General features: G+C 33.7%; 1 protein-coding gene across 5 annotated transcripts in view; it reads left to right on the forward strand.

Moving 5' to 3' along the window:
- Window positions 1–26,304, forward strand: part of LOC141460810 (spondin-1) — a 176,053-nt gene that overhangs the window by 18,094 nt on the left and 131,655 nt on the right. For all 5 annotated transcript variants that reach the window (XM_074141153.1, XM_074141152.1, XM_074141154.1 and 2 more), the window contains exon 2: window positions 6,587–6,749. In XM_074141153.1, the coding sequence (XP_073997254.1) occupies window positions 6,587–6,749 (163 nt within the window). The remainder of the gene's footprint in view (window positions 1–6,586; window positions 6,750–26,304) is intronic.

Below are 26,304 nucleotides of genomic sequence, written 5' to 3' on the forward strand. Positions count from 1 at the left end.
AATCTAACCCTTCAAGCAAAATGATAATTACTCATAAATAAAGAAATATTTATTTACTAGGACTTGTATATCAAGCTTTAAAAATATTATCTCATTATCTTACGAAAAGAAAAAGCTGTGTGCTTAATCTTTAACATAGCGCTGGACACTCTTATTCTTATCTTCATTGGGTAAGTTTAACCGTGTACATGACCGTGAGACAGTCAAAGTAACACTGAGCCAAAATTTAGTATTACCTAATTGGTTTACTTACTGCAGTATCCCTCCCACTCTATCACCAATTTCACAAACATTCATCGATTGGAAATAATTTTTAGTTAAATATTCGTTTTATTTGAATACAAAAAACATTATAACGCTTTCTTAAGATGATTTTAATTTTTAAAATTTGTTTTTGTCCATTACTCTTATAAAATACGAAGAATTTCAAATAAAATATAATATACAAACACAATGATCTAGTGTGCAGGTGGAGTCAGTCCTCGTTACCATAGCAATGGAACCGTTAAACAACTCCGGTTCCAGCTCCAGCAATTTCTATTGGCTAGATTCAGTGAACGAAAAAATGGAACGAGTCCGGTTTCAAAAGGATTTAAATCACTCCGGATTCGACTCCACCAACTCCAGTGGATTTAACCAATGAAAATGCTAGAGCTGGGCCGGAGTCGTTTAACGGTTCCGTTGTCATGGTAACTACGACTGACTCCACCTGCACACTAGATCATTCTGTGTTTGTATATTATATTTTATTTGAAATTCTTCGTATTTTATAAGAGTAATGGACAAAAACAAATTTTAAAAATTCAAATCATCTTAAGAAAGCGTTATAATGTTTTTTTTATTCCAATGAAACGAATATTTAACTAAAAAATATTTTTAATCGATGAATGTTTGTGAAATAGGTGATAGAGTGGGAGGGATACTACACTAAGTAAACCAGTTAGGTAATACTAAATTTTGGCCCAGTTTTACTTTGACCGTCTAGCTGACATGTACACGTTCAAACTTACGCCAATGAAGATGAGAGTAAGTGTCCAGTGCTAAGTTTAAGATTAAGCACACAGCTTTTTCTTTTTGTAAAACAATAAGATAATATTTTAAAAGCTTGATATTCAATTCTTAGTAAATAAATATTATGAGTAATTATAATTTTGAAGGGTTAGAATTTTTATGGAATAATTTCCTACCCATTTCCGTTTCTCTACCTTGAATACTCTTGAAGTAAGTTAACTCCAGTCTTCTAGTGGTCAAGCTAGATAATGACAAAACTGCATTGCTTTAATTTATATTTGACTAGCCTATTTTTGTGTTAATTTTTGTATTACGTTGTTAATTTTATATTTATCAGAGCAATTGGAAATTAGGGATAGTACTCAATGTGTGTTAAAGAAATATAGTTTTGTTATTAACTGGGAAAGCTAACATTTAATGATATAATAATATAATAAATTGCGTGACATTTGTTCTTATGTTTAATCGTTCCAAACCTTCTGCTGCCTCATTTTCATTTTTATTTGCCTAAATTTTTTGGGGCGGGGCGGAATCACTTTTTTTAAAAATAGGGATTTGAATCAACTCGTTCCACCATCGGACTCGTTCCAATGGAACGAGTCCGCTCAAATAGCCCATCACTAGTGTTGTCTGCCTGGCTTGTTCTGTTCATCTGCAGTGATTGTTTTTACCAGCGCTGTTTTGTTCTTTTTTCGTTTTTTATGATGGCAAGTTTAAGTGAACAACGTGCAGCTCTGAAATTTTGTTTTCTACTCGGCAAAAATGCTGCTGAAAGTGTTTTAATGTTGAAAACAGCTTACAAAGATGACGCTATGGGAAAAACTCAAGTATACGAGTGGTTTACTCGGTTTAAAAATGGCGACATGTCGATTGATGACAAACCTCGTTCTGGACGTCCATCAAACGAAAATGTTGGAAAAATTCGAGAGCTGGTGTTCACAGACCGTCGACAGACAATTGATCAACTGTCAGAGAGTAGTGGGTTATATTGGAGCTCGGTTCAGCGAATTTTAACGGAAGATTTGGGGATGAAAAGGGTTGCTGCCAAGTTTGTTCCTCGAGTTCTGACTGACAATCAAAAAGAACATCGAGTTGAAACATGTCGTGCTTTGAAACAACAGCTTGAAACTGATCCAGACTTTCTGTCAAAGGTCATTACTGGTGATGAGTCATGGTGCTATGGTTATGACCCAGAAACAAAGCAACAGTCGAGCCAATGGAAGACGTCATCTTCACCCCGACCAAAAAAATGTCGTCAAGTCAAGTCAAACATCAAAACAATGCTGATTTGCTATTTTGATGCCAAAGGCGTAGTCCATTCAGAGTTTGTCCCCCCAGGTCAGACCGTCAATCAAACCTTGTATTTGGAAGTTTTGAAAAGATTGCGCAATAGTGTTCGCCAAAAAAGACCCGATTTGTGGCAAACAGGAGACTGGTTCTTCCACCACGACAATACACCTGCACACACAGCCATCTCTGTTACACAGTTTTTGGCTAAAAATGGCATGGTTCCGCTGCCCCACGCACCTTACTCGCCTGACCTGGCTCCGTGCGACTTTTTCTTATTTCCACGCATGAAAAAGGGCATGAAAGGTCACCGATTTGACAACATTGAAGAGGTCAAGAAAAAAACGAAGAAGGAGCAGTCAGCCATTTCTAAAGATGACTACAAAAAATGTTTCGAACAGTGGAAGCACCGGTGGGACAAATGTATTAGTTGTAATGGAGAGTATTTTGAAGGGGATAAGGTTGTTCTGTAAAAAAATTGTAAATAAATAGCTTTTAAAAAATAATTCCGGTTTTTTTTGGGTACCCCTCGTATATTCAGGTAGCTTCTTAGCTTTCAACATTTTTGTTTCAATTCCATTCCTCCATACTTTATAGTATAGACTTTTACACCTATATCACAGGAGATACAGCGATTCGAAGAATGAAGGAAATGTAAAACTCCTAAACGTTATACTCCTTCAAAAAGGAGTGGTTTTCAATTAAAATCACTGCAATAAGTAATAACTCTAATATTTATTTCATTTACAGGCTTACACTTTAGGCAGAACTATAGTTTGATAAAATAAAACCTCTTTTTTAGGTTATTACATGCAACTAAAGGCCTGATAATAACAATCTGTAGTTATTTTTTTTTTTTTTTTTTTTTTTTTGGCGCATTAACATCTGAGGTTATTAGCGCCCGGAGCTTTTTCCAGTGCACTGCCGGCCTCCGGACAGTGTTCTCTCGTTACAGACAACACTGTCCATCACCGGACAGTGAGCTGTAAGAAGCTCCTAGGAAGAGAAAATCTAAGGGTCAGCTGCTGGATTCGAACCCGGGACCTCCGCGTGGGAGTCCAGTATGCTAACCTCATAGCTAATCCCTTCCCTCTGTAGTTGTTATTAAATTTAAAATGATACTGCTTTTTTTATAACCTTTAAAAACTCAAGCCTGTGGCAGACAAGAATGATATAAATACATTTAAAAGCATGTTAGAACGTGAAGAATGTTATTATGAACGGACTGGGATTGTTCAGTGGCCTTAACTCGTCACAAGACTATCTATCTTGGGACCATTCTTACCATTATTTCTTACTCTTTTTTTTTGTGTCTTCCTTAATTTCTCACCGTTAGTCTTTCCACTATAATGTACAAAATGATTAATGTAAAATTTGTTAACTACTTAAATGTTTTTGGAAATTGGTCGTGTTGTTGAGTATTGGATAAAAACCAGTATGTAGTTCTCTTTTGTGTTGTCGTCGTTTTGACCATCATTCTATAATATACAAATTCTAAAAAAATATTATACAGGGTGAACCAGTAAGTATTGTCCATAGGCCTACTGTGTATAGTACATCTAAAGTGGAGTTCAATGACGTATTGGACAAATTCATAATTTTCCACTGTTCTTGAGTGACGTCACTTTAAATTGTTTTTCTAAAATCATTACTTTTTCCAAAAAAAAAGTTATTACTCAGAAAGTTTTAGTCCGAATTCGATTCTGATGACACGGTTAGAAAGACAGATAAATTTCCTAAAAATTGACACCATTTCGAAGCATAAGTTATTCTCCAATCAGCCTCAATCTTCCTCCTGGATGCTGGAAAAATAAAAGTATTCGAAATTTTTAAGAGATCTCATTAGGCCCTTACGTGATCATTATCTGACCTAGGTGCTGGCCACTTTTTATAAAAGTTTCCTTGTTTAATGGGCTTTCTAACGGTATATCATTTTCCAGGATTCCTTTTATCTTCGTACGAGAAATTACGTTTGTTTTGCCAGAACTCGTGTTCACGAGCACTCAACAGTGTTAGTTATCAAGTTGTTTAATTCATTGAAAACTCTTTTAGATGGACCAGTAGTCAAATTTTAAAGTAGATTGTCTTAAAATAAGGAAGTCAAAGGTTACAAATTGAACTACAAAAAAAAAAAAAAAAATTCTTAACACTGAAAAATTTGAGAAAATGTTAGGAAATATTTTAAACAAGTGCTATTTTTATTATCGAAGGTTAATTTGCTTAGTTTCAAATAGGGTACAATAGAAAATTTGTTCTGTTGAAAACTTCTCTGTTAGATTGGTTTCAAAATTTTCTCAAATTTTTCAAAGTTTAGATTTTCTTTTACTACTTTAAAAATTGACTATTGGTCCATCTAAAAGAGTTTTCAATGAATTAAACAACTTGATAAACTAACACTGTTGTGTGCTCGTGAACACGTTTTCTTGCAAAACAAACGTAATTTCTCGCTCGAAGATAAAAGGAATCCTGGAAAATGATATTCCGTTTGAAAGCCCATTAGGCAAGGAAACTTTGATAAAAAGTGGCCAGCACCTAGGTCTGATAATGATCACGTAAGGGCCTAATGAGTTTTCTTAAAAATTTCGATTACTTTTATTTTTCCCAGTATTCGGAGGAAGATTGAGGCTGTTTGGAGAATGACTTATGCTTCAAAATGGTGTCAATTTTTAGAAAATTTATCTGTCTTTCTAACCGTGTCATCAGAATCGAATTCGGACTAAAACTTTCTGAGTAATAACTTTTTTTTTTGGAAAAAGTAATGATTTTAGAAAAACAATTTAAAGTGACGTCACTCAAGAACAGTGGAAAATATGAAGTTGGCCAATACGTCATTGAACTCCACTTTAGATGTATGTTACTGCACACTTATGTATTGACCCATGGACAATACTTACTGGTTCACCCTGTACACGTACATATAATGAAAACAAAAGTTGTTTACATGGTTATTCACTTCATAAATGATATTTTTTTATTATTTATTGTCAGAGCAATAACAGATTAACAAAGTTAAACATTTTTAAAGTCATTAAATAAACTACTCATGCATTTAAAGTTACATTGAATTAGGTGAAGGTTGATCCTAAGCCCTGTTAGTTTTAAAAATCATGTTACCAGCCAGGACTTACAGTATTTTTGAAGTTTTCTTTAATCTTAACGCTGTAAAATTGGTTAAATTGTGTAGGAAATTTTGTATAAATCATTTTAACCTAGAGCACAGCTATGAAATAGTTCGCAGTGGACAATTTTGGCCGTAGTATCGACTTTTCTCATGAGAAACTAATAATAGTCACTTTTAAAAGCTGAACAAGTCCGGATTACACGAGCCGAATATATCGATTAAAGCAAACATATACAATTTACAATTTTAGTATAATAAGCTATTTATGTTTTATGAGACAGATTATTATTCACGAATCTCCTTGCCCTTCTGTGGCCCAAGAAATATTACATAAGTAGCGTACAAATTTGGTAAAAATTTTTAATGAAAACAGTGTTTGATTTATTAATACTGGTGTTATAATTAGGGATTTTTACAATAAAATTGAATTGTTTTCTGAGTTCTAAATCGATAAAAAACGTGTCAGCAACAATTGAAGTTTTAGAAACGAAATCTTATCTCATAGCCGTTCTGGTTGACACTCAATAAAGTCGATAAACTGACTATATCTCTGAATATATTGTTATTTTTCTCTAAAAATTGTTACCTCATAGTGGGATAATGAATCTGAAAAAAGGGGTTGATTAGGTTTTCTTATGAGGTGCCATTACTGTACATTGTGCTATATTTCCACTCTACCTAGTTTAAGAATCAAATTTCGGGCAGAATTTCTGAAATTTGAAGAAAATTAACTGTCTAAAAGGGCCAAAATTTGGATATTTTCTCGTAAACAGCTACTTTGATTTAATTTAAACTTTTTAATAGTGATTACCAATACCCAAACTGACAACTTTCACTTTTAATTTTGTCCCAAAAAATACGATTTTTAAGGAAACTTCTAAAGTAGTAAGAATTAAAATGTAACTCAAAAGTTTTGAACTTGAAGAAAACAAGTGAATTAGAACTTAAAGAATTTTAGTTAGAAAAATCCATCTTCGATTCGAAATAAATGCAAAACAAAATTTCGTACTATATTCCATGCAACTCTTTAGAAGTTTTGTTACAACTGTATTGGATAACAATGAAATAAATACAAACCTAACCTTACTCTAATTACCCATAAATCTTAAATAAATTAACTTTTACAATGGTGGCCATCATAGTAAAATAGCTTATTCTGTTTCACAGCTGTTACTAATACTGGCTTGTTGGGCTGGCCGAAATGATGCTGTACCAAAATGTGATAAAGTACCTGAAGGAATCACCGCTGCGAAGTCAAGAGCTGACAATAGGTTCACACTGGAAATATTGGGCAAACCAGAAACATATTCTCCTGGAGAAATGTACACAGGTTAGTGTATGAATTTGCAACCATCACTTGTTATTTTGTTGTAGCACATATCGTACCTTGCTAGCTTTAGAATTTAAATTTATAATAATATTCCGAATAGAGGAAAGTGCAAGGCATTGTATTGTTTTTAAAACTGATAATGACTAATACTTATTGCGATGTCTTCTCGAAAGAATATATTACATTATTTAATAAATTTTTAGGTATCTGTTTTAATATGTTCTATTTATTATTATTATTATTATCTGTCTTTGATATTGGAATCAGTATTGGTTATTATGTCAGTTGAAAATTTACTTGAGTTTATGTATTTTCTTTACTTTTTATTAACATTATTATTAATTTCAAAAAATTATTTAAGTATTATTAGCCCAGAACCCCTTTAATGTGTTATTTCACGAAGTACCGATTTTTTTCTATTCTATTCTAATAAAGTTTTACTTTTCAAAATCCCCAGTTTTATAAATTATTTTTAATAATTTATTGGGGTTATGGGAGAGATTCCCCATAAAAATAGAGCTTTCTCTATATTTTGATATCAGCAACATTTGCTCATATTGGTCACCAATTAAAATTGATTTGTTGCAGGAGCCAAAAACGTACCTGCAGTTGTAGATTTCAATAAATTTATTTATTTATTTTTAAAAAACAAGTCTTGGTAACTACGAAAAGATTGGGTATTCCATTTTGTGATGCCACACGTCAGCATTTTAAATTAATGTCAAAAGATTTTTCAGATCCTCGCTGAAATCACATTGTGATGTGAACCTATTTTGTTCAGTTATTCATAGCGTATCACATATTCTCACAAATGTCTGGTTGGGAATTTTAATTATTGATATATCGAAAGGATATGTGGAAGTTCGATCTACCTGAAATTTTTAAAATTTTGAGATATTTTATTCAAACCTACTCTCATATCTTTTGCACCAATCGCAAAAAAAGAAAAAAAACAACAAAACATTATTTATATTTTAAACATGTTGATAATACAAAATTCTAAACTGTGCCATAATCGCATTACTTTGAATAAATCAATACCCTGAGCCCATAATTATACTTTCATTAGACATAATTTACCACCATGTACACTGCTCGCCACTGTGCAGCGAATAAAGTGTATTTATATTAATACATTTACCTACTTTTCATATAATTATGCATTTTTTCTTTTTTTATTTCTTGTTGATTGGTTTAATATTCATCAAGTATGCAATTAATTTTTTTTTATTAATTATTTAATTATTTTAAGGCTCATCGACAGAAATTATCTTTGAGTTATTTCAAAAGTAGTTGTATCATTCTACAGAGGTCTGATTTCTGAAAACCCCAAATTGTTCTCTCGTTACAGGCAGCCTTGTCCATCACTAAAGACGAGATTCCCTCTTGAAACCTCCGCATACTGTTACCAGTATTAATTAACAACTCCTTTCCCTTCCATCAAAGAACATTATTATTATTATTTTTTTAATAAATTAGGATCTGATGCATATTGTTTATAAAGATTATGATTACGCATTTTTAACGACTGATTAAGATAAATCAGAAGAATAATTTGGAATAGAATTAAAATAAAGTACCTATTTAAAAACGAAGATATAATATACATTTTATCATAATTATAACCAAATAATATTATGAACGAACTGGCCAGCATAAGGGTCTGTGACATCTAATAAATTCTAAAAAATGTGAAGGAAAAGTCAATGCAGCAAAATTACTTAAATTATATCAACTAAGCTTGAATGAAATGTTGGGTACTTGCTGATTTGTGTACCTTTTGGCGTTTAATCAACCCTTATACTTAACTTTTTAAACTGTAAGTTTTTGTTAAGGAGATACAGGACTAGACATGAACTAGGTGAATTCCATCACTTGTACCAATAAACTTCGGGAACATCCTGGCAAGTTTCATGCGTATTTTCGAATGTCTGTTTCAACATTTGATTACATACTAAACAGTGTTGAAGGCATGTTAATCAAGAAAAGGGATGAACTTCAATGTTAACCCCATTAATCCAGTCCCATTTCTTATCCAACACAAATCGGTTGTGATGTAGAGGATCCTCTTGGTCCCTCAGAGGTTTCTTTAGAAAAACTACACCAATAAATGCAGCAATATCCATTTTATCCTAGAAAATTGAGCGCGATGAGAGCGAAGAAATCAAACATGTCACAACACGTTGCTCTACTCTCTGTTGGTAGCGGTGCTCTATCTTCGTTTTGCTCCCATATGATAACTTGTGTTTGTTTTCGCCGCTTTGCTCTTCGCTATCATCGCCGCTCCACTATTTACTAAATAAATTGTCTTGAAACTTGTGAAATTTGAAAAGAAATAATTTCTTCTAAAGAAACAGATACTCCACCGACTTGTCTGTGATCATGGTTGATGTCTTTAGAGGTGATGGTTTTATTTTGATTATTGTATTTCTTTTTATGTGTGTAACATTTATAAATAAAGGCTTTAATTAATAAATGAAGATATACAGGGTGATCCATTTAAAACGCACCAATCGCTAAATAACTTTTTAGGAAAGCGGAATTCCGAAAAAAACCCACGAAGTAAACTATATGTTTTTGTCGGTCTAGTTTTCAAATTTAAGATATTCTTACCGTAATCGTAGGTCAAGAAGTCTTGCATTAAAATGATGTGATGATTGCTTTTATTTGATGATAAAACAAATTTATGCTGATTCACACACAACCATTAGATTACATGTTTTAAAATCTTCAATGATTAGTAAATTTTATAAATACTCCACGAAAATGTAATATAAAAAATTGAATTATATATATATATATATTTAATATAAGTCAACTTTACCAGTAATTAATAAAGTTTATTATAACTGCTTATAAACGGGGTTAAAATTAAAAAATAACCTCTTCAAGCGTCCAACTTATATTCGAGGCCGCCATTTGTAATGTTTACATGAATGGTTAAAACGCCCACAGTCCGTTCCACTTGGGTTTTCGATTGTAATGTTCACAAGCAAGTAGAACGGACAAAATCGCGCTTGTGAGCGTGATCGTTGTGAGCGCTTAGTGGAACGCACCCATAGTAGGTCAAAACTCGTCCTACATTGCTCCAAAATTCCATTCTTAAAATTATGGAAATGGTATTATAACCTTCACTCATGGAAACAGAATTGGCAATGATATGGATGAGTTCAGCGTTCGTGGTATCCTTAAATGGCAAAGAAGTAGCTGCAAAGAAGTATAGACTTGGAGAACATTGCTCCAACCATCAGAAACACTTTGGAGTTTTATTAGTTAATTCAAAATTTAATAAACAGCATTTATACTTAAAATAATTTTGAGAAGTCAATTTCGAATTTTATACAATTATAGAAAATTTCATTTCAATCTGAAATCAAAACATAATTTGTACTGTGGTACATCTCTGGTTGATTTACAGTCAAAGCTAGGAGTCGAACAATAATTGTTTTTCAGAACTACTGTTTGGATGCGATTGAGCAATTGTAAAAAGGCTTATTTACTGTAACGACAAGAATATTTTAAGTATTCTCACACACGCCCATGGACTATTTTCAAAATTGGAGATCTTAAAACTCGATATCAAAACTTCGTCACCATCGCAACAATACCTATTCTTAATTGTAAAAATAGAAAACAGAAGTTAGGACCAAGAATTGAGTTCTTGGTAAATATGTTACGTCCACTGGTACCAATCAGAAATACCACAACTAACTTATATTTTAGGGCGATATATCAATTTGAACTTCACCAAGCAATATATGTAGTTTCGATAAGCCTGCGAATGTAAATAATAGCAATCGATTTATAAAGTTTCTTCCTTCGTATGAATTGCTGACGCAGTGATATATTTAGAATTGCTGACTAAAAGTATTGCATTTATCAATCACTGCCAGGCTACCTTTAAGAATAAATCTTTCACATCCATTGTGGCATTGCGAGGATAGTTGTCAATTAGATTTTAGAAAACTTACTCTGTTTTGATAGATCGAATGCGGTTAACTCCAATTGATTTTATGAATACTTAAACATTTATAACTTAGACGAAAATAAGAATATTTTAAATAAGCAAATCCGCAGCAAGCTGGAGTAATTAGCGAATGTTTTGAGTTCTGTCCCAGGAAGCGGTGAATTTAGATCTTCCTGCGCAAGTTGTCTTTTACAGCTTAATATGTTGGATTGGGCAGAAATATCTACCATGAGAAAGTATGGAGAGAATGGACGGCTCTAAAAGCCAAACGCCAATTTACCGAAATAATATGAATTATAATTGACTTGCCTAAAGTATTTTAAAGTTTGGAGACCTTTTGGTTAACAGTGATTTTAAAAAACTAACTATTTTCAAGTTTTAATTTTCTTTTTTTAAATCTTTTATTGGAATTTACAACTGCAACGATTGTTGCAACAAGCAAATGTGGTACCTGATAAAAAAATACGTTAAAATCATGAGTGGAGAAGGCACCCAGTGGTGTCACTCCAGTAACGTGCTCTTGCTATACTGCTCTCACGATAAGAGTAGATCACGAGGCCATCTTCTCTTCAATCTCCTTAGAGCAGCGTTTCCCAACCTGTGGTACGCGAGTTGCTAGTTGGTGGTACGCGAAAAATAACCAATAATGGCGGACATAAACAATTTAAAAAAAAATAAATCATAAAAATATCATAGTTGTTTTTTCCCTATAATTCATAAAAATTATTTTAATTGACAATATTATGCAGTAAAGTTGTTAATATGTACAGTAATAAGGTTAGTCTGTCTCAAGATATACGAGAAAATATAATAGCACATTCAACAGGATTAAAATTGTCTTCCATGGAGTATTTTCTAACAACCGAAAATACAAATGATAATTGGATTTCAAATCCCTCCTATAAAGAAAATTTAGGAAAAGCTACATCATTATCGATAAAAGATAATGAAAATTTAATAGAATTATTTTTAGTTCAAAAATCTTAAAAAGAAAAAAATTAACGCAATTTTTAATTATTTAAAACAAGTTTAAAACTATGATCTTACACTTTTCAAAGTTTATAAAGTGAAGATGAACTTGAACTCTTTCATAACAGATACATTGTATCTCTATACAAGTAAAGGTAATAATAATAATAAAATAACACACTCGGAATAACAAATTTCATGAAATACAATCATTTTTACGAAGTGGTACAATTTTAAATGGGGTACTACCAAGTGGTACGCGAGCCAAAAAAGGTTGGGAAACGCTGCCTTAGAGGATTACCTGGTAATGTGGAGGAAGATAGGTGTTCTATGAGAGGGTTATTATTAGCTGCTGTAGAGGAATGAAATTTGAGAAAATGAGTGTTAGCAAGAACCTTTAATGAAAGGGATAGTGAGGTTAGATACGAGGGTCATTTGAAAAGTCCGTGCAAAAATAAAAACTACTTAATTTTTGGGGGTAAACCTTTTTTATTTTTCAACATAGTCTCCTTTTAGGCTTATACACTTCGTCCAACGCTGCTCTAGTTTGTTGATCCCTTCCGAATAATAGGATTTGTCCAAGTCTGAAAAATAGCCATTCGTTTCTGCAAACACCTCCTCGTTTGAATAAAATCTTTTTCCCGCCAGCCATTTCTTCATATTGGGGAAGAAATAGTAGTCCGAGGGAGCCAAGTCTGGAGAATAGGGGGAATGTGAAACGAGTTGGAACCCTATTTCCATTAATTTTGCGACCACAACTGCTGAGGTGTGAGCTGGTGCGTTGTCGTGATGGAAAAGGACTTTTTTGTGGGCCAATCGTAGGCGTTTTTCTTGCAGCTCGGTTTTCAAACGGTCCAATAACGATGAATAATATGCATCTGTAATAGTTTTACCCTTTTCCAGATAGTCGATGAGGATCATTCCTTGCGAATCCCAAAAGACAGTCGCCATAATCTTTCCGGCGGCCGAAGGAACGGTCTTCGCCTTTTTTGGCGCAGATTCCCCCTTGGTAACCCATTGTTTAGATTGTTCTTTGGTCTCAGGAGTGTAGTGATGTATCCATGTTTCATCCACAGTGACGAAACGACGCTTAAAGTCCTGCGGATTCTTCTGGAACAGCTGCAAACCGTACTTGCAACACTTCACACGATTTCGTTTTTGGTCAAGCGTGAGCAATCGCGGCACCCATCTTGCGGATAGCTTTGTCATGTCCAAATGTTGATGCAAAATATTAAGTACCCGTTCATTCGAGATGCCCACAGCACTAGCAATCTCACGCACCTTCACTCTTCTGTCATCCATCACCATATCATGGATTTTATCAATGATTTCTGGAGTAGTAACCTCAACAGGGCGTCCAGAACGTTCAGCGTCACTTGTGCCCATATAGCCACTCCGAAAATTTTGAAACCACTTATAAACTGTTCTAATCGAAGGTGCAGAGTCACCATAATGTTTATCAAGCTTCTCTTTAGTCTCCTGAGGCGTTTTGCCTTTCATAAAGTAGTGTTTAATCAACACACGAAATTCTTTTTCGTCCATTTTTTGAAAATCACTCGACTTCCTCGATTCAAACGAATGCCAAACACAAAGAAATAGACCGATCTGACTGAAACTTGGTCATAACATAACATAACCTCGATACGCGCCAGTAGTGCTATCTCTCTGTCTTTGCACGGACTTTTCAAACGACCCTCGTACATAGAACGGAGCGAGCGTTAAGAAGTTTTCGAAGTTAAGAAGTTAATGTCTGGTGGCGTAGTGAGTTGGAACGTTTAGTCGATCCCCATACTTCGATTTGGCCGTATGACCAAATAGGTCGCAGTAACAGGAGATATGAGTCTTTTGTTATGTAGGTTAAGTTTAGATCGATTGTCAAGTAGTCTGGCGAGAAGTTTTGTAGCGTTGGGTTAGTTTCTTGTCTTTTCAGTCTAGTATGGGGAATTCATGTCCACCGTTTGTCTAGGTGCAGTCCAAGGTAGCGTACTTTGTCCACAGTTAGTGCAGGAGTTTGGTTCATGAAGATGGGAGGTAGAATTTTCCGTCTAAGAGTAAATACTATATATTTTTATTGGTAACGTTAGTTTTGATTCGCCATTTGTAAAGCCAGTCCTGTAAGTGGTTGATGTGTGTTTGTAGAGCTTAATTTTAATTTTAATCTATAAATTTGTCTGAAGATAATGAATAATAATTTTTTAGCTAATTAAAATTTTAACTTTAAAGTTTTTACCTCTTTAAAACGCTTATTTAAAAAAGTTTCAAATTTTTCTTCGCCATGTTTACATACTTTACCATTTCAGGCATTTAGTTTAGACAAAATGTGTTTTTTTTTTAGAAGCAACACTAACTATTTATAAAGTGAAAAACTTTATCCTTCAACTCATTTAATGTTTGCAATAGTTTCCTAGCCATATATTACACTACTAACAGATGATGTATGATGCGTTTAAACCTGTTGGTTAACTTTTGAAAAGATGTATTGTAGTTTGAAACAATGTTCATAACATTATTATTTTTTCTTTTTTGGTCGCGTTCACTGTTTATTGTTGAACAGTCTATTCGTTGGCCATACTTTCACAGAAAGAGAACATAACTAAAATAATAATAATGATGATTAAGGATTAAGGATTACAAAAATTGATTATTTCTGGATTGTTTACCGTTCGAGAGGTTATTGGTTTGAAAAATAAATCCATATTCTTTTTTGACTTGAATACGTCTTTAAATTTGCTATCATATGGAGGCAATCCAAAAAACCTAATGATAACCAAATCGGGGGATACAGTTTGGCATTATAGTTTCGAATCTATCTTCTACATCCAAAATTAAATTAGACCACTGGATAGCTAAAGGATCAAAGAATTCATTACGATAAGCGAGGACTGTGACGCATCGCGCGCTGTGGAGGGGAAAGCGCCGCCATTTTAAGATCATTTTGCTGCGTTTCGAGATTTGCAATTAGTATAACTTTTGACTCGGAGAAGCTAAGATGTTCGTTTAAGTTTTAATCAGCAGCTGTCGTCACAATCTATCGATTGTATATAAAACAGTGTAAAATAGTGACAGTGAATATAATAAGGTGTTAGAATAAAAAAATATTATAATGTCGGCCTAGAAGCGTCGAAAAGCAAAAACCAAATACAGAGATCGTATACGGTTGGAAAGGGCTTCTCAATAACAATCGAATGGTAATAATAAAACACCATATGACCGAGTCAAGCTGTGCCGGGAACGTAAAAGAATAAATGCGGTCGAGCGGATCAACGGCGGTGTCAGTACATCTGCAGCTGGGGCGGTTGAAATTATGCAAGTGGATGATGAAATCGCTTCTACATGGACAACGGACTGTATAGGCATAGATTGTGTTCGATCGTCGATTATGAAGACACATTGTTTCATCCTAAATACATAGATAAAAATATTTTATATAAAAAATATAACCCGTTACGTAAACGTATTCACGTACAACACACGGCCGTGTCCATGACACAGTCACATTTTTTTTTTTTTTATCTTTTTAAAACTATTTTTTCACTTATGGTGTAACACTATCCTAAAAATCCACCAGATGCAAAAATAGATGTGTAAAATTTAAATACTTTGGCTCTGTCAACAATAAGGATACTTCGAATTAAAATGATTCATTGCAAAAAAAGGTAAGCGCAAAAAGAGAGCAGTCGGCATACAGAATTCCGTATTATTGAGCGGCTATAGTCGTAAGAAACAAAGTTTCTAGCCTCCAAAATGGATTACTAGAGAAGGGTAGCACGAATATCAAGGCTTGGAAAAAGTAAGACATGAAGAAATAAGAATTAGAAAATGAACCTTCGAATAATGTGCTACAGAAAGTGGTGGAAAAGAAACTTAGATGGTAAAGGCCATATGAAAATGAATGGAAGATGGAAGAATGGTTTAGAAAATCTTAGACTGGATAGCTGATGGGAGAAGAACAAAGGGCCCAAGGAATAGTGGTTAGATGGCATCCGAGAAAGCCTCAAAGGTTACAGATTGAGAGAAGAGGATATCTGGAGCTAGATCCAGCAGGAGACTGAAATTAAAAGAAATATTTGGTTGCGGGAAACCTTAGTATTTGTGGAAGTTCTGATGTGAAATGAGGAATAAGTTTCAGTTTTGATTTACCAGCCATCAAAGGATACAATAGACTAGAAGTCGTTAGCATCATGTTTATCTCAACATTCATTTTGATTTTATTTCATTCAACTCCAAGATATTTCTCAGCTTGTGATGAATCTATCGTTTGAAAGTTAACCTTAACTGGTTTAGAGTTTCATGACTCAGTTAAAGTTCCTGTGCTCTTGTAAGATTTCTTTTAAACCTTAAGGTATCAGGTTTAACTTTTCGTATTTTCTATACAAATATCCAGTTTAAAAAAAAAAAAATACTTTTTTCTGCAACCATGTAGGGAAGTTCTCATTACTCAATTAAAATCAGCTGTGTAATGCCCAACTTCCCACACTAGTGGGGGGAAATTCCCATTAGTGTCACTTTCCGCACAAGTGAGTGGAAAATCTTTATTGTGCTTCCTTGATATAAGAAGTTTTGTTATTAACATAAATATTTCCTGTAAAACTTTAATAAGCTTATTTAACGTAACTAAATAATTAAAAAACGAATATTAAAAAATAAAATAAAAATTGAAAGGAATATAGAAATAAAAATAATACTTTAATAAATAATTAGATATTTTTAATTATAACAGTTAAAAAGGTTATAGTGTTACCTTATAGAAATTTAAAATGGATTCTAGTGATGCCTGTTTAGAAAACACTCCTCCATCAATAAAAGAAACAGCAGAAAATGTAATAAGTAATGTAAATACGTAAGTAATGTAAATAATTGTAATATAACAATAAATGTTTATAATAAATAAATTACTTTTTGTAGACTGTAAAAATGAAATTTTTAATTTTTTTAGTTAATAAATCTAATGGTTGCAGAAAAAATATAATATTTAACTCTAGTGTAAAGTATTTTCCTCACACTCGGCAATTTGCACTTGCACTCGCATCGCTTCGCTCGCTCGTGCGTGCAAACCCTGTCTCGCGTGAGGAAAAGTACTACTTTCCACACTTGTTAAATAAATAACTATTTTCTGCAACCATGTAGGAATGTTCTCATTACTCAATTAAAATCAGCTGTATAATGCCCAACTTTACCACACTAGTGGGGAAAAATTCCCATTAGTGTCACTTTCCTCACGAGTGAGTGAAAAAACTTTATTGTGCTTCCTTGATATAAGAAGTTTTGTTATTAAATATTTTCTGAAAAACTTTAATAAGCTTATTTAAATTTATTTTATCTAAATAATTAAAAAACGAATATTAAAAAATAAAATAAAAATTGAATGGAATATAGAAATAAAAATAATACTTTAATAAACAATTAGATATTTTTAATTATAACAGCAAAAAAGGTTATAGTGTTACCTTATAGAAATTTAAAATGGATTCTAGTGATTCCTGTTTAGTTTTTTTTTTTAGTTAATAACCCTAATGGTTGCAGAAAAAATATAATATTTAACTCGAGTGTAAAGTATTTTCCTCACACTCGGCAATTTGCACTTGCACTCGCCTCACTTCGCTCGCTCGTGCGTGCAAACCCTGCCTCGTGTGAGGAAAAGTACTACTTTCCACACTTGTTAAATAAATAACTATTTTTTTAGCCAAACATTATTTGCACACAATAATTTCATCAATTTTAATATTAGGAAGCTAAAAATTATCATTATCTTGCGTATCAATTTGGGGAGGTAATTTTCTTGTTTCTCTCATAAAAGGTCTTAAGTTATTTGGCTCCAAGTACCTTTGGATTAAATTTTAAACAGCTATTGGTTTTAGATCTAGCAGGAAAATAAAGAAAAAGGAACTGATCCAAGTCATTAAATTTCAATTAGGTTGACTCAGGTAAGCTCGAGAAAGTTCTGTTCTGGGTCTGTATTTGGACAAACGAGAACCTGGTACTGTCATGTTCATTTATTTATTTTTGTTTACAATTAAAGAATCTCTTTTTATAAGTAGAATATCAGCAATAAAGAGAAAATTCGAAATAAGAAGTGTACAAATAAGAAGTTATCTGAAAATAATTGCATTCAATATAGTAGAGGTTCTAATTGACATAAATAGGGTTACCCATTTATTCTTTACGCCAAACCGTCCCGGTTTGTCCCATCCAGGAAAATTAAATAAATAACTTGTATGATTTTTTCATTGTTATACTTTACTTATATGTTATACTTTTATAAAAAATATTTTGCTATTAAAAATTATTAATATTATTTAGTATCACAAAAGTAAACGTACGAGGTGTGTTAAAAAAGTAACGGTAATTTTCGTTTTTTGAAAAAAATATTTATTTATTCATCTACATTAATATTGTCGCCTTCAAAGTAGTCCCCTTCGCATACAATACACTTGTGCCAGCGCTTTTTCCAATCCTCGAAACACTTCTGAAACTCGATCTTTGTGATAGCTTTCAGCTCTTTCAGCGATTCGCTTTTAATGTCATCTATGCTTGTAAAACGACGGCCTTTTAATGTTCTCTTTATGTTTGGAAATAGAAAAAAGTCACATGGAGCCATGTCTGGCGAATATGGAGGCTGGGGCATCGTTAAAGTTTTGTTTTTGGCCAAAAATTCACGAACAAGCAATGAAGTGTGAGCAGGTGCATTATCGTGGTGCAAAATCCATGAATTGTTTTGCCACAAATCCGGGCGTTTTTTTCGGATTGCTTCACGCAAACGGCGTTGAACTTGTAGGTAGTACTCCTTATTGATTGTTTGACCTTGTGGCAAGAATTCATGATGCACTATGCCATTAAAATCGAAGAACACAGTGAGCATAACCTTCACATTCGACCGCACTTGTCGAGCCTTTTTCGGTCTTGGCGATCCAGAATGCCTCCACTGGGACGATTGAGCCTTAGTTTCGACATCATATCCGTAAACCCATGTTTCGTCACCTGTTATAACACGTTTCAGTAGATCCGCATCGTTGTCGACTTCATTGAGTGACTCTTGAGCAACTTCCATTCTCCGCTGTTTTTGTTCGAAATTCAACAATTTTGGAACAAATTTTGCTGCCACACGTTTCATACCCAAAACATCCGAAAAAATTTCATGGCATGAGCCAATTGATATGGCAACATCATCAGCGACTTCTCTGATTGTGATTCGGCGATCGTTCATAACCATTTCTTTCACTTTTTTCACGTTTTCATCGGTTGTTGATGTGCTTGGACGTCCAGGTCGTTCGTCATCTTCAACGTTTTCGCGGCCATCTTGGAAACGCTTATACCACTCGTAAATCCTTGTTTTACTCATAGCAGACTCACCATATGCCTTTATTAACATTTCACACACTTTATTACACTTTATTTCATTTTTTACGCAAAATTTAATACAAATTCTTTGATCCATTTTTTTTAACAAACAAAAATCGCCAAGCTCGAAAAACACGTCTAACCTTAACGGCTGCCACTTAAGAAGTAAACAATGAATATTACTGAAAATTTTATCGTACTTCAGGGGCATGTGTACCAACATAATAAAAAAAAAAATTTTACAATCTAAAAATTCCCGTTACTTTTTGAACACACCTCGTATATCGTAAAATCATCGCTAAATCACTAAAAAATGAAGGTATTATACAGGGTGACCAGAGTTATATGCTCCACCCACTTTTTTTTTTAAACGGCGGGAAATTTCGAAAAAATAAAAAACACGTATTTAATCATTTTTAGTCTAGTTTATTTTCAGTGATTGACCCATTTTTTTAAACCCTTGTATCTCGAGATACAGCATCCAACTTTTGTTTTTCAAATGGAATATTATTTTTTTTTTTGCATATTTTCATAGTATTTGAGCTCCTAAAAAAAAACAAAAAAAAAAAATTTTGGAAATCGGTTAGGTTTTTCAAAAGTTATGGTAATTTAAAATATGAAAAACAGATTTCAGTTTATTGTCAAAATTACGTTATTTTTTTTAAAGTATCTGTTCAAACTGGATACAATCAACGGATAGGCAAGCCAAAACTCTGGACTCCCACGCTTTGCTTGTAGCAGCACTAATGGTGGCAAAGTCAAGATCTAGGCAGACTAGAATTATTTGACGTTTCAAATATCACACTTCGGGTACAACATTCCTGAACTGAGTCATACTTGAGTTTTGAACTAGATTTCAGTGGTTTAAAAGAGAAAGTAATGTAGTAGTCGAGAGAAATAACTGATAGAAGGTAGATTCAGAGTAAAGTGATATCATTTCTTTCTATTTTATATTGTGTTCAAAGCTACCCCTCCAGTGGGGCAGATATTAACATTTTACACAAAAATTTTAAATTAAAAAATATATAGATATGTATGTAAAGTACCAACTGCTTATTGATATAGATCTGTTCAGAAGACTTGAAAGTTGTAGAAAACAAAATAAAAAGGTTCAATAATACGATACTGGTGCACTCTGTAACAGAAAATGTAAATTCTGTTCAAATGGGCCCCATCTCTCCCTGAAATGCCGAAATTTGGTTAATTTAATATGTCGGCTCACCATTTTTACCATTCCTAGGAAGGAACGTATATGAGCCTACATTCTACCATTAACTTAAGAGTTCTTGGTTGTACATGATTTCAACTAGAAAATGATAATTACTAAACATAACAAGTGGTTCATTCTAGAACTATGCTAGCCCAAAACTGGGCCCTTTCTGCTTGGATCATTGGCATTGTACACGCCTAATATCCAGTTGAATGGGCTGGAATGGATTTTCTGATCGCTAAGGTGTAAATTATTTACTTTTGAGGTCTGATGGTATAGCCACGCAGAGAGTGTGGCTATAAAGTCAAATCAAATTCAGCCTAAAATATCAATTTGTAGCTCACCGTCAGCATTTCAATGAAGAAAACATTTTGTACGTCTAGCTACTGGAGGATGGAGCAATAATTTAAATCTCCCTATTGACTGATAAGCCAAATTCAAATAGTTACATAAATCATCTCTGTCGAAATCAGTTTTGGTTATTGTGTGAGTGAGCAAGGGAATTGAACAGTAAGAGTTATTGCCGAATGGATTCTCAAAAACTCTCTCGAGTCTCCTATAGTAGTTCTAATGGATCAAAGTACTGCGCAGTAAGAGCAGTTCTTAAATTTATTTCATTAAGTATTTTCTTCAAAAATGTCTTCTGCTAGTTCTTAACAAACATCTTTGTAATGCCAAAAGAAAAAAAATATCACTTAGCTACCAAGTACATTTTAAAGACTGAATAATAAATTACGAGTTTTTTTTTTTTTATTAAAAAGATTTAACAATTCGAAAAGCCTTCATCCATTACACAAATCACACAGATAAATTACTTGACTGATGCTTTAAACCATTTGATTTTTATGTAAAAGGTACACTGCAATTTATAGTTTTTTAAAATTACTTTTTTGAATGTAGTCGATGTAATAATAGTTATTTATTTAACAAGTGTGGAAAGTAGTACTTTTCCTCACGCGAGGCAGGGTTTGCACGCACGAGCGAGCGAAGCGAGGCGAGTGCAAGTGCAAATTGCCGAGTGTGAGGAAAATACTTTACACTAGAGTTAAATATTATATTTTTTCTGCAACCATTTATTAACTAATAAAATTAAAAATTTCATTTTTACAGTCTACAAAAAGTAATTTATTTATTATAAACATTTATTGTTATATTACAATTATTTACATTACTTACGTATATTTACATTACTTATTACATTTTCTGCTGTTTCTTTTATTGATGGAGGAGTGTTTTCTAAACAGGCATCACTAGAATCCATTTTAAATTTCTATAAGGTAACACTATAACCTTTTTTACTGTTATAATTAAAAATATCTAATTATTTATTAAAATATTATTTTTATTTCTATATTCCTTTCAATTTTTATTTTATTTTTTAATATTCGTTTTTTAATTATTTAAATAAAATAAATTTAAATAAGCTTATTAGAGTTTTACAGAAAATATTTATGTTAATAACAAAACTTCTTATATCAAGAAAGCACAATAAAGTTTTTCCACTCACTTGTGCGGAAAGTGACACTAATGGGAATTTACCCCCACTAGTGTGGGAAGTTGGGCATTACACAGCTGATTTTAATTGAGTAATGAGAACTTCCCTACATGGTTGCAGAAAAAAAATATTTCTTTCTCAATTACTTGTCATAGGAGCAATTCGTTTTCATTTGCATGAAGTAATAGTTATTTATTTAACAAGTGCGGAAAGTAGTACTTTTCCTCACGCGAGGCAGAATTTGCACGCACGAGCGAGCGAAGCGCAAATTGCCGAGTGTGAGGAAAATACTTTACACTCGAGTTAAATATTATATTTTTTCTGCAACCATTAGGGTTATTAACTAAAAAAAAAAACAAAAAAAAAAAAACAGGAATCACTAGAACCCATTTTAAATTTCTATAAGGTAACACTATAACCTTTTTTACTGTTATAATTAAAAATATTTAATTATTTATTAAAATATTATTTTTATTTCTATATTCCTTTCAATTTTTATTTTATTTTTTAATATTCGTTTTTTAATTATTTAGTTACGTTAAATAAGCTTATTAAAGTTTTACAGAAAATATTTAATAACAAAACTTCTTTATATCAAGGAAGCACAATAAAGTTTTTCCACTCACTAGTGCGGAAAGTGACACTAATGGGAATTTTTCCCCACTAGTGTGGGAAGTTGGGCATTACACAGCTGATTTTAATTGAGTAATGAGAACTTCCCTACATGGTTGCAGAAAAAAGTAACATAAAATGCATTTGTAATATTATCTAATTGATTATTTAATTTGTTCTTCAAAGCTTCTCTTAAAAGAAGTATTTTCACATTGAAGAACATTATTTGAAGATAAGAATTTTACGAAGTTGCAGAACTATGTACATTAAAAAGTCTCTAACAATAGTAGAAGCTGCTGCAAACAAAAACTAAATTAACAAATACCAATGAAGTGGTAAAATCCAGGTTAGGATTTTTTTTTTTTTAAATTACCTTCCTGAAGGGTTCTCCGGAAACTTTATTCGAACTCAGATGTTAAAACGAAACAATAATTTTGGATTGAATTTGATTTCAAAAACTTTTGACACGATTGCAAGTTTGGAAGTTATCTCTGCTAACCAAATCAGAAAAGTGCATATACTATAGTATGTTCCAAAAGTCCCATTACCCCCCCTGCAAACATCCGTGCAAAGTGTCCTTTCAACAGCATGAATATGTTGAAAGAAGCTTTTAAGTAGCATAAACAAATTGCAACAAGTAACCATCATTTACTCCGGGCGTTAGAGTGTGGACACCATCATTTTCATTGCACAATATTATTCGCCTTCAGGGGCATTGCTGGAGTGATGGGAGCAAATGCATTCCGCCGAACAGCGTCTTTGAGGTCTTCAGTTGTCCAATAACGATTCTGGGCGACTTTTTGTTTGATGTATCCCCATAATGCGTTATCACAGTAATGTCAGATCCAGGACAATTTTAGAGGTGCCGGTAACGCTGGCGATCCATCTGTCTCTGAACACTTCGTTTAGGTATTCCCACACACGTATTGCGAAATGAGCTAGCACCCCATCTTGTTGAAACTAGATTCGATCACGAAGCCGCAAACGTTCCAAATTGCGGTACAAACCAGTCGCGTAGCACGGCGATATAAGTGTGCTGATTCACTGACACGGTCACATGAGAATGGTTGATGGTCTTCCAGAACGCGGTCTATCCTTAAAGGAACCAGTTTCAAATAGCTTCTTCTCCTAACGTAAAATTGTTGGTTTCGGAGGTGCTGCCCTATTACGAGGGTCGTTTGAAAAGTCCGTGCAAAGTCAGAGAGATAGCACCACTGGCGCGTATCGAGGTTATGTTTAGTTAGTAGCATCTCTTGGAAGAACACACACCAAGTTTCAGCCAGATCGGTCTATTTCTTTGTGTTTGGCATTCGTTTGAATCGAGGAAGTCGAGTGATTTTCAAAAAATGGACGAAAAAGAATTTCGTGTGTTGATTAAACACTACTTTATGAAAGGCAAAACGCCTCAGGAGTCTAAAGAGAAGCTTGATAAACATTATGGTGACTCTTCACCTTCGATTAGAACAGTTTATAAGTGGTTTCAAAATTTTTGGAGTGGCCATATGGGCACAAGTGACGCTGAACGTTCTGGACGCCCTGTTGAGGTTACTACTCCAGAAATCATTGATAAAACATGATATGGTGATGGATGACAGAAGAGTGAAGGTGCGTGAGATTGCTAGTGCTGTGGGCATATCGAATGAACGGGTACATAATATTTTGCATCAACATTTGGACATGACAAAGCTATCCGCAAGATGGGTGCCGCGATTGCTCACGCTTGACGAAAAACGAAATCGTGTGAAGTGTTGCAAGGACAGTTTGCAGCTGTTCCAGAAGAATCCGCATGACTTAAGGCGTCGTTTCGTCACTGTGGATGAAACATGGATACATCACTACACTCCTGAGACCAAAGAACAATCTAAACAATGGGTTACCAAGGGGGAATCTGCGCCAAAAAAGGCGAAGACCGTTCCTTCGGCCGGAAAGATTATGGCGACTGTCTTTTGGGATTCGCAAGGAATAATCCTCATCGACTATCTGGAAAAGGGTAAAACTATTACAGGTGCATATTATTCATCGTTATTGGACCGTTTGAAAACCGAGCTGCAAGAAAAACGCCCACGATTGGCCCACAAAAAAAGTCCTTTTCCATCACGACAACGCACCAGCTCACACCTCAGCAGTTGTGGTCGCAAAATTAATGGAAATAGGGTTCCAACTCGTTTCACATCCCCCCTATTCTCGAGACTTGGCTCCCTCGGACTACTATTTGTTCCCCAATATGAAGAAATGGCTGGCGGGAAAAAGATTTTATTCAAACGAGGAGGTGATTGCAGAAACGAATTGCTATTTTTCAGACTTGGACAAATCCTATTATTCGGAAGGGATCAACAAACTAGAGCAGCGTTGGACGAAGTGTATAAGCCTAAAAGGAGACTATGTTGAAAAATAAAAAAGGTTTACCCCAAAAAATTAAGTAGTTTTTATTTTTGCACGGACTTTTCAAACGATCCTCGTAAATCTAACGTTAAAATCATTTTGGATCTCTCTCAATGTTTTCCCAGTGTGTGGTCGTTCATTGAGCCCAGGTACTCGTTCCTCAAGGGTATAATTTGATTCGTCAGACATTCTTTTCACGACCCAATATTACCAGTTTGATGGGGGAGGGGTATTTATTGGGACTTTTGGTACATACTATACAATACATTACTACTTCATGTTTAATAAGAAATAGAGAAGCAATAAAATACAATTTTAAATTACACACGAGATTGTGAATAGTGCTAAGAAACAATGAAATTAAATGTTGTTACATAACAATATAAATAGAACTTGTTAATTAAGTAGATAGCGTATGTTTAGGGCGTCATTGAGAGAATAGCTGCTGACTAGTAGGGAGATTAGAATATGGTGCGAGGACATGTGGAAAAGGTGTCGAAATCCTAGACAAGAATCTGTAAGATCTCCCCAGAGAAAGATGGCTGCTACCAGATCTAGCTGTCTGGACTAGAGCCAAATGACAATTAAAGTAAATAAGAAGTTTAAAGAAGTGGAAAATTGTAACATTATTTTTTGAAGTTCCCTAATGTTACAATATAATTTTGAATTTATTCATAACTCCAAATTTCTAATTTCTCTTCGTGCTACAAAAAAAGAAAAAAAAGAATAAGCAAGGCAAAATTGTCTTGTAAAATTATTATTAATTCTATTTAATCAGGAACATATTGTTTGCGGTGCTGCTGTAAGTAAAATTATTTTGGAATTTTTCTTTCAGCGTTTGCTTGTTATTACCTATGAATGATCTTGTTAAGGAACGGATTTTTATGTATTTAAAAATGCCAAATATTTAATTAAAATATGCATTTATTTTCGTCAATTATGTGGAAAATATGTGATTTTCTTAAAATATTTTCTGGAATATTTAAGTAAAATGGACATTTTTTTTTATGAAAATCGTGAAATGGTGGAATGATTGCATTTTTCGAGAACCTCACAGCTCAAAAGGAATGGCTTTGAATCCACATCAGCATCACTGTCAAGTTTTCCAATAACTGCATTGGCAATATACCTGCCCTCAACGTCAGTGGTTTCATCAATTGACACCCAAATCGGTCCATCTTTGATAAGTTCTCGAATTTTGGTTAGTGTATCTTTATAGATATCTTCCAGGTAGTTTTTCCGCAGAGGCATTTTTTTCCCAATATAGGTCTCTAAGAATCCTTTGAAATGAGGATTTTTAAGTTTGTGGAAAGGGATATCTGCTTTAACCAAAGCCCGACACAGATCTGTACTCAGAGTAGACTTACTTGATGGAGATGTAAGGAAGGCTTGATAGGACGTCCTCTATTTCTTTCTGTTTTTATTCTCTATGTGCGATCCGGTGGCAATATGTTGGGTGACTTGGAAACGTTGAGAGCAAGAAACGCGCTTGTCACAAGCTGTGCAGTACAAAATGTCTCCATCACTTCGAAAAAGTTCTGCTGGAAACTCGCGAAGATATTTAGCAACCAGTTGTTTGTTT

This window comes from Rhodnius prolixus, unplaced genomic scaffold (genome assembly GCF_049639745.1).
Source record: "Rhodnius prolixus isolate KJV_2025 unplaced genomic scaffold, Rpr scaffold_6, whole genome shotgun sequence".
NCBI classification, from domain to species: domain Eukaryota; kingdom Metazoa; phylum Arthropoda; class Insecta; order Hemiptera; family Reduviidae; genus Rhodnius; species Rhodnius prolixus.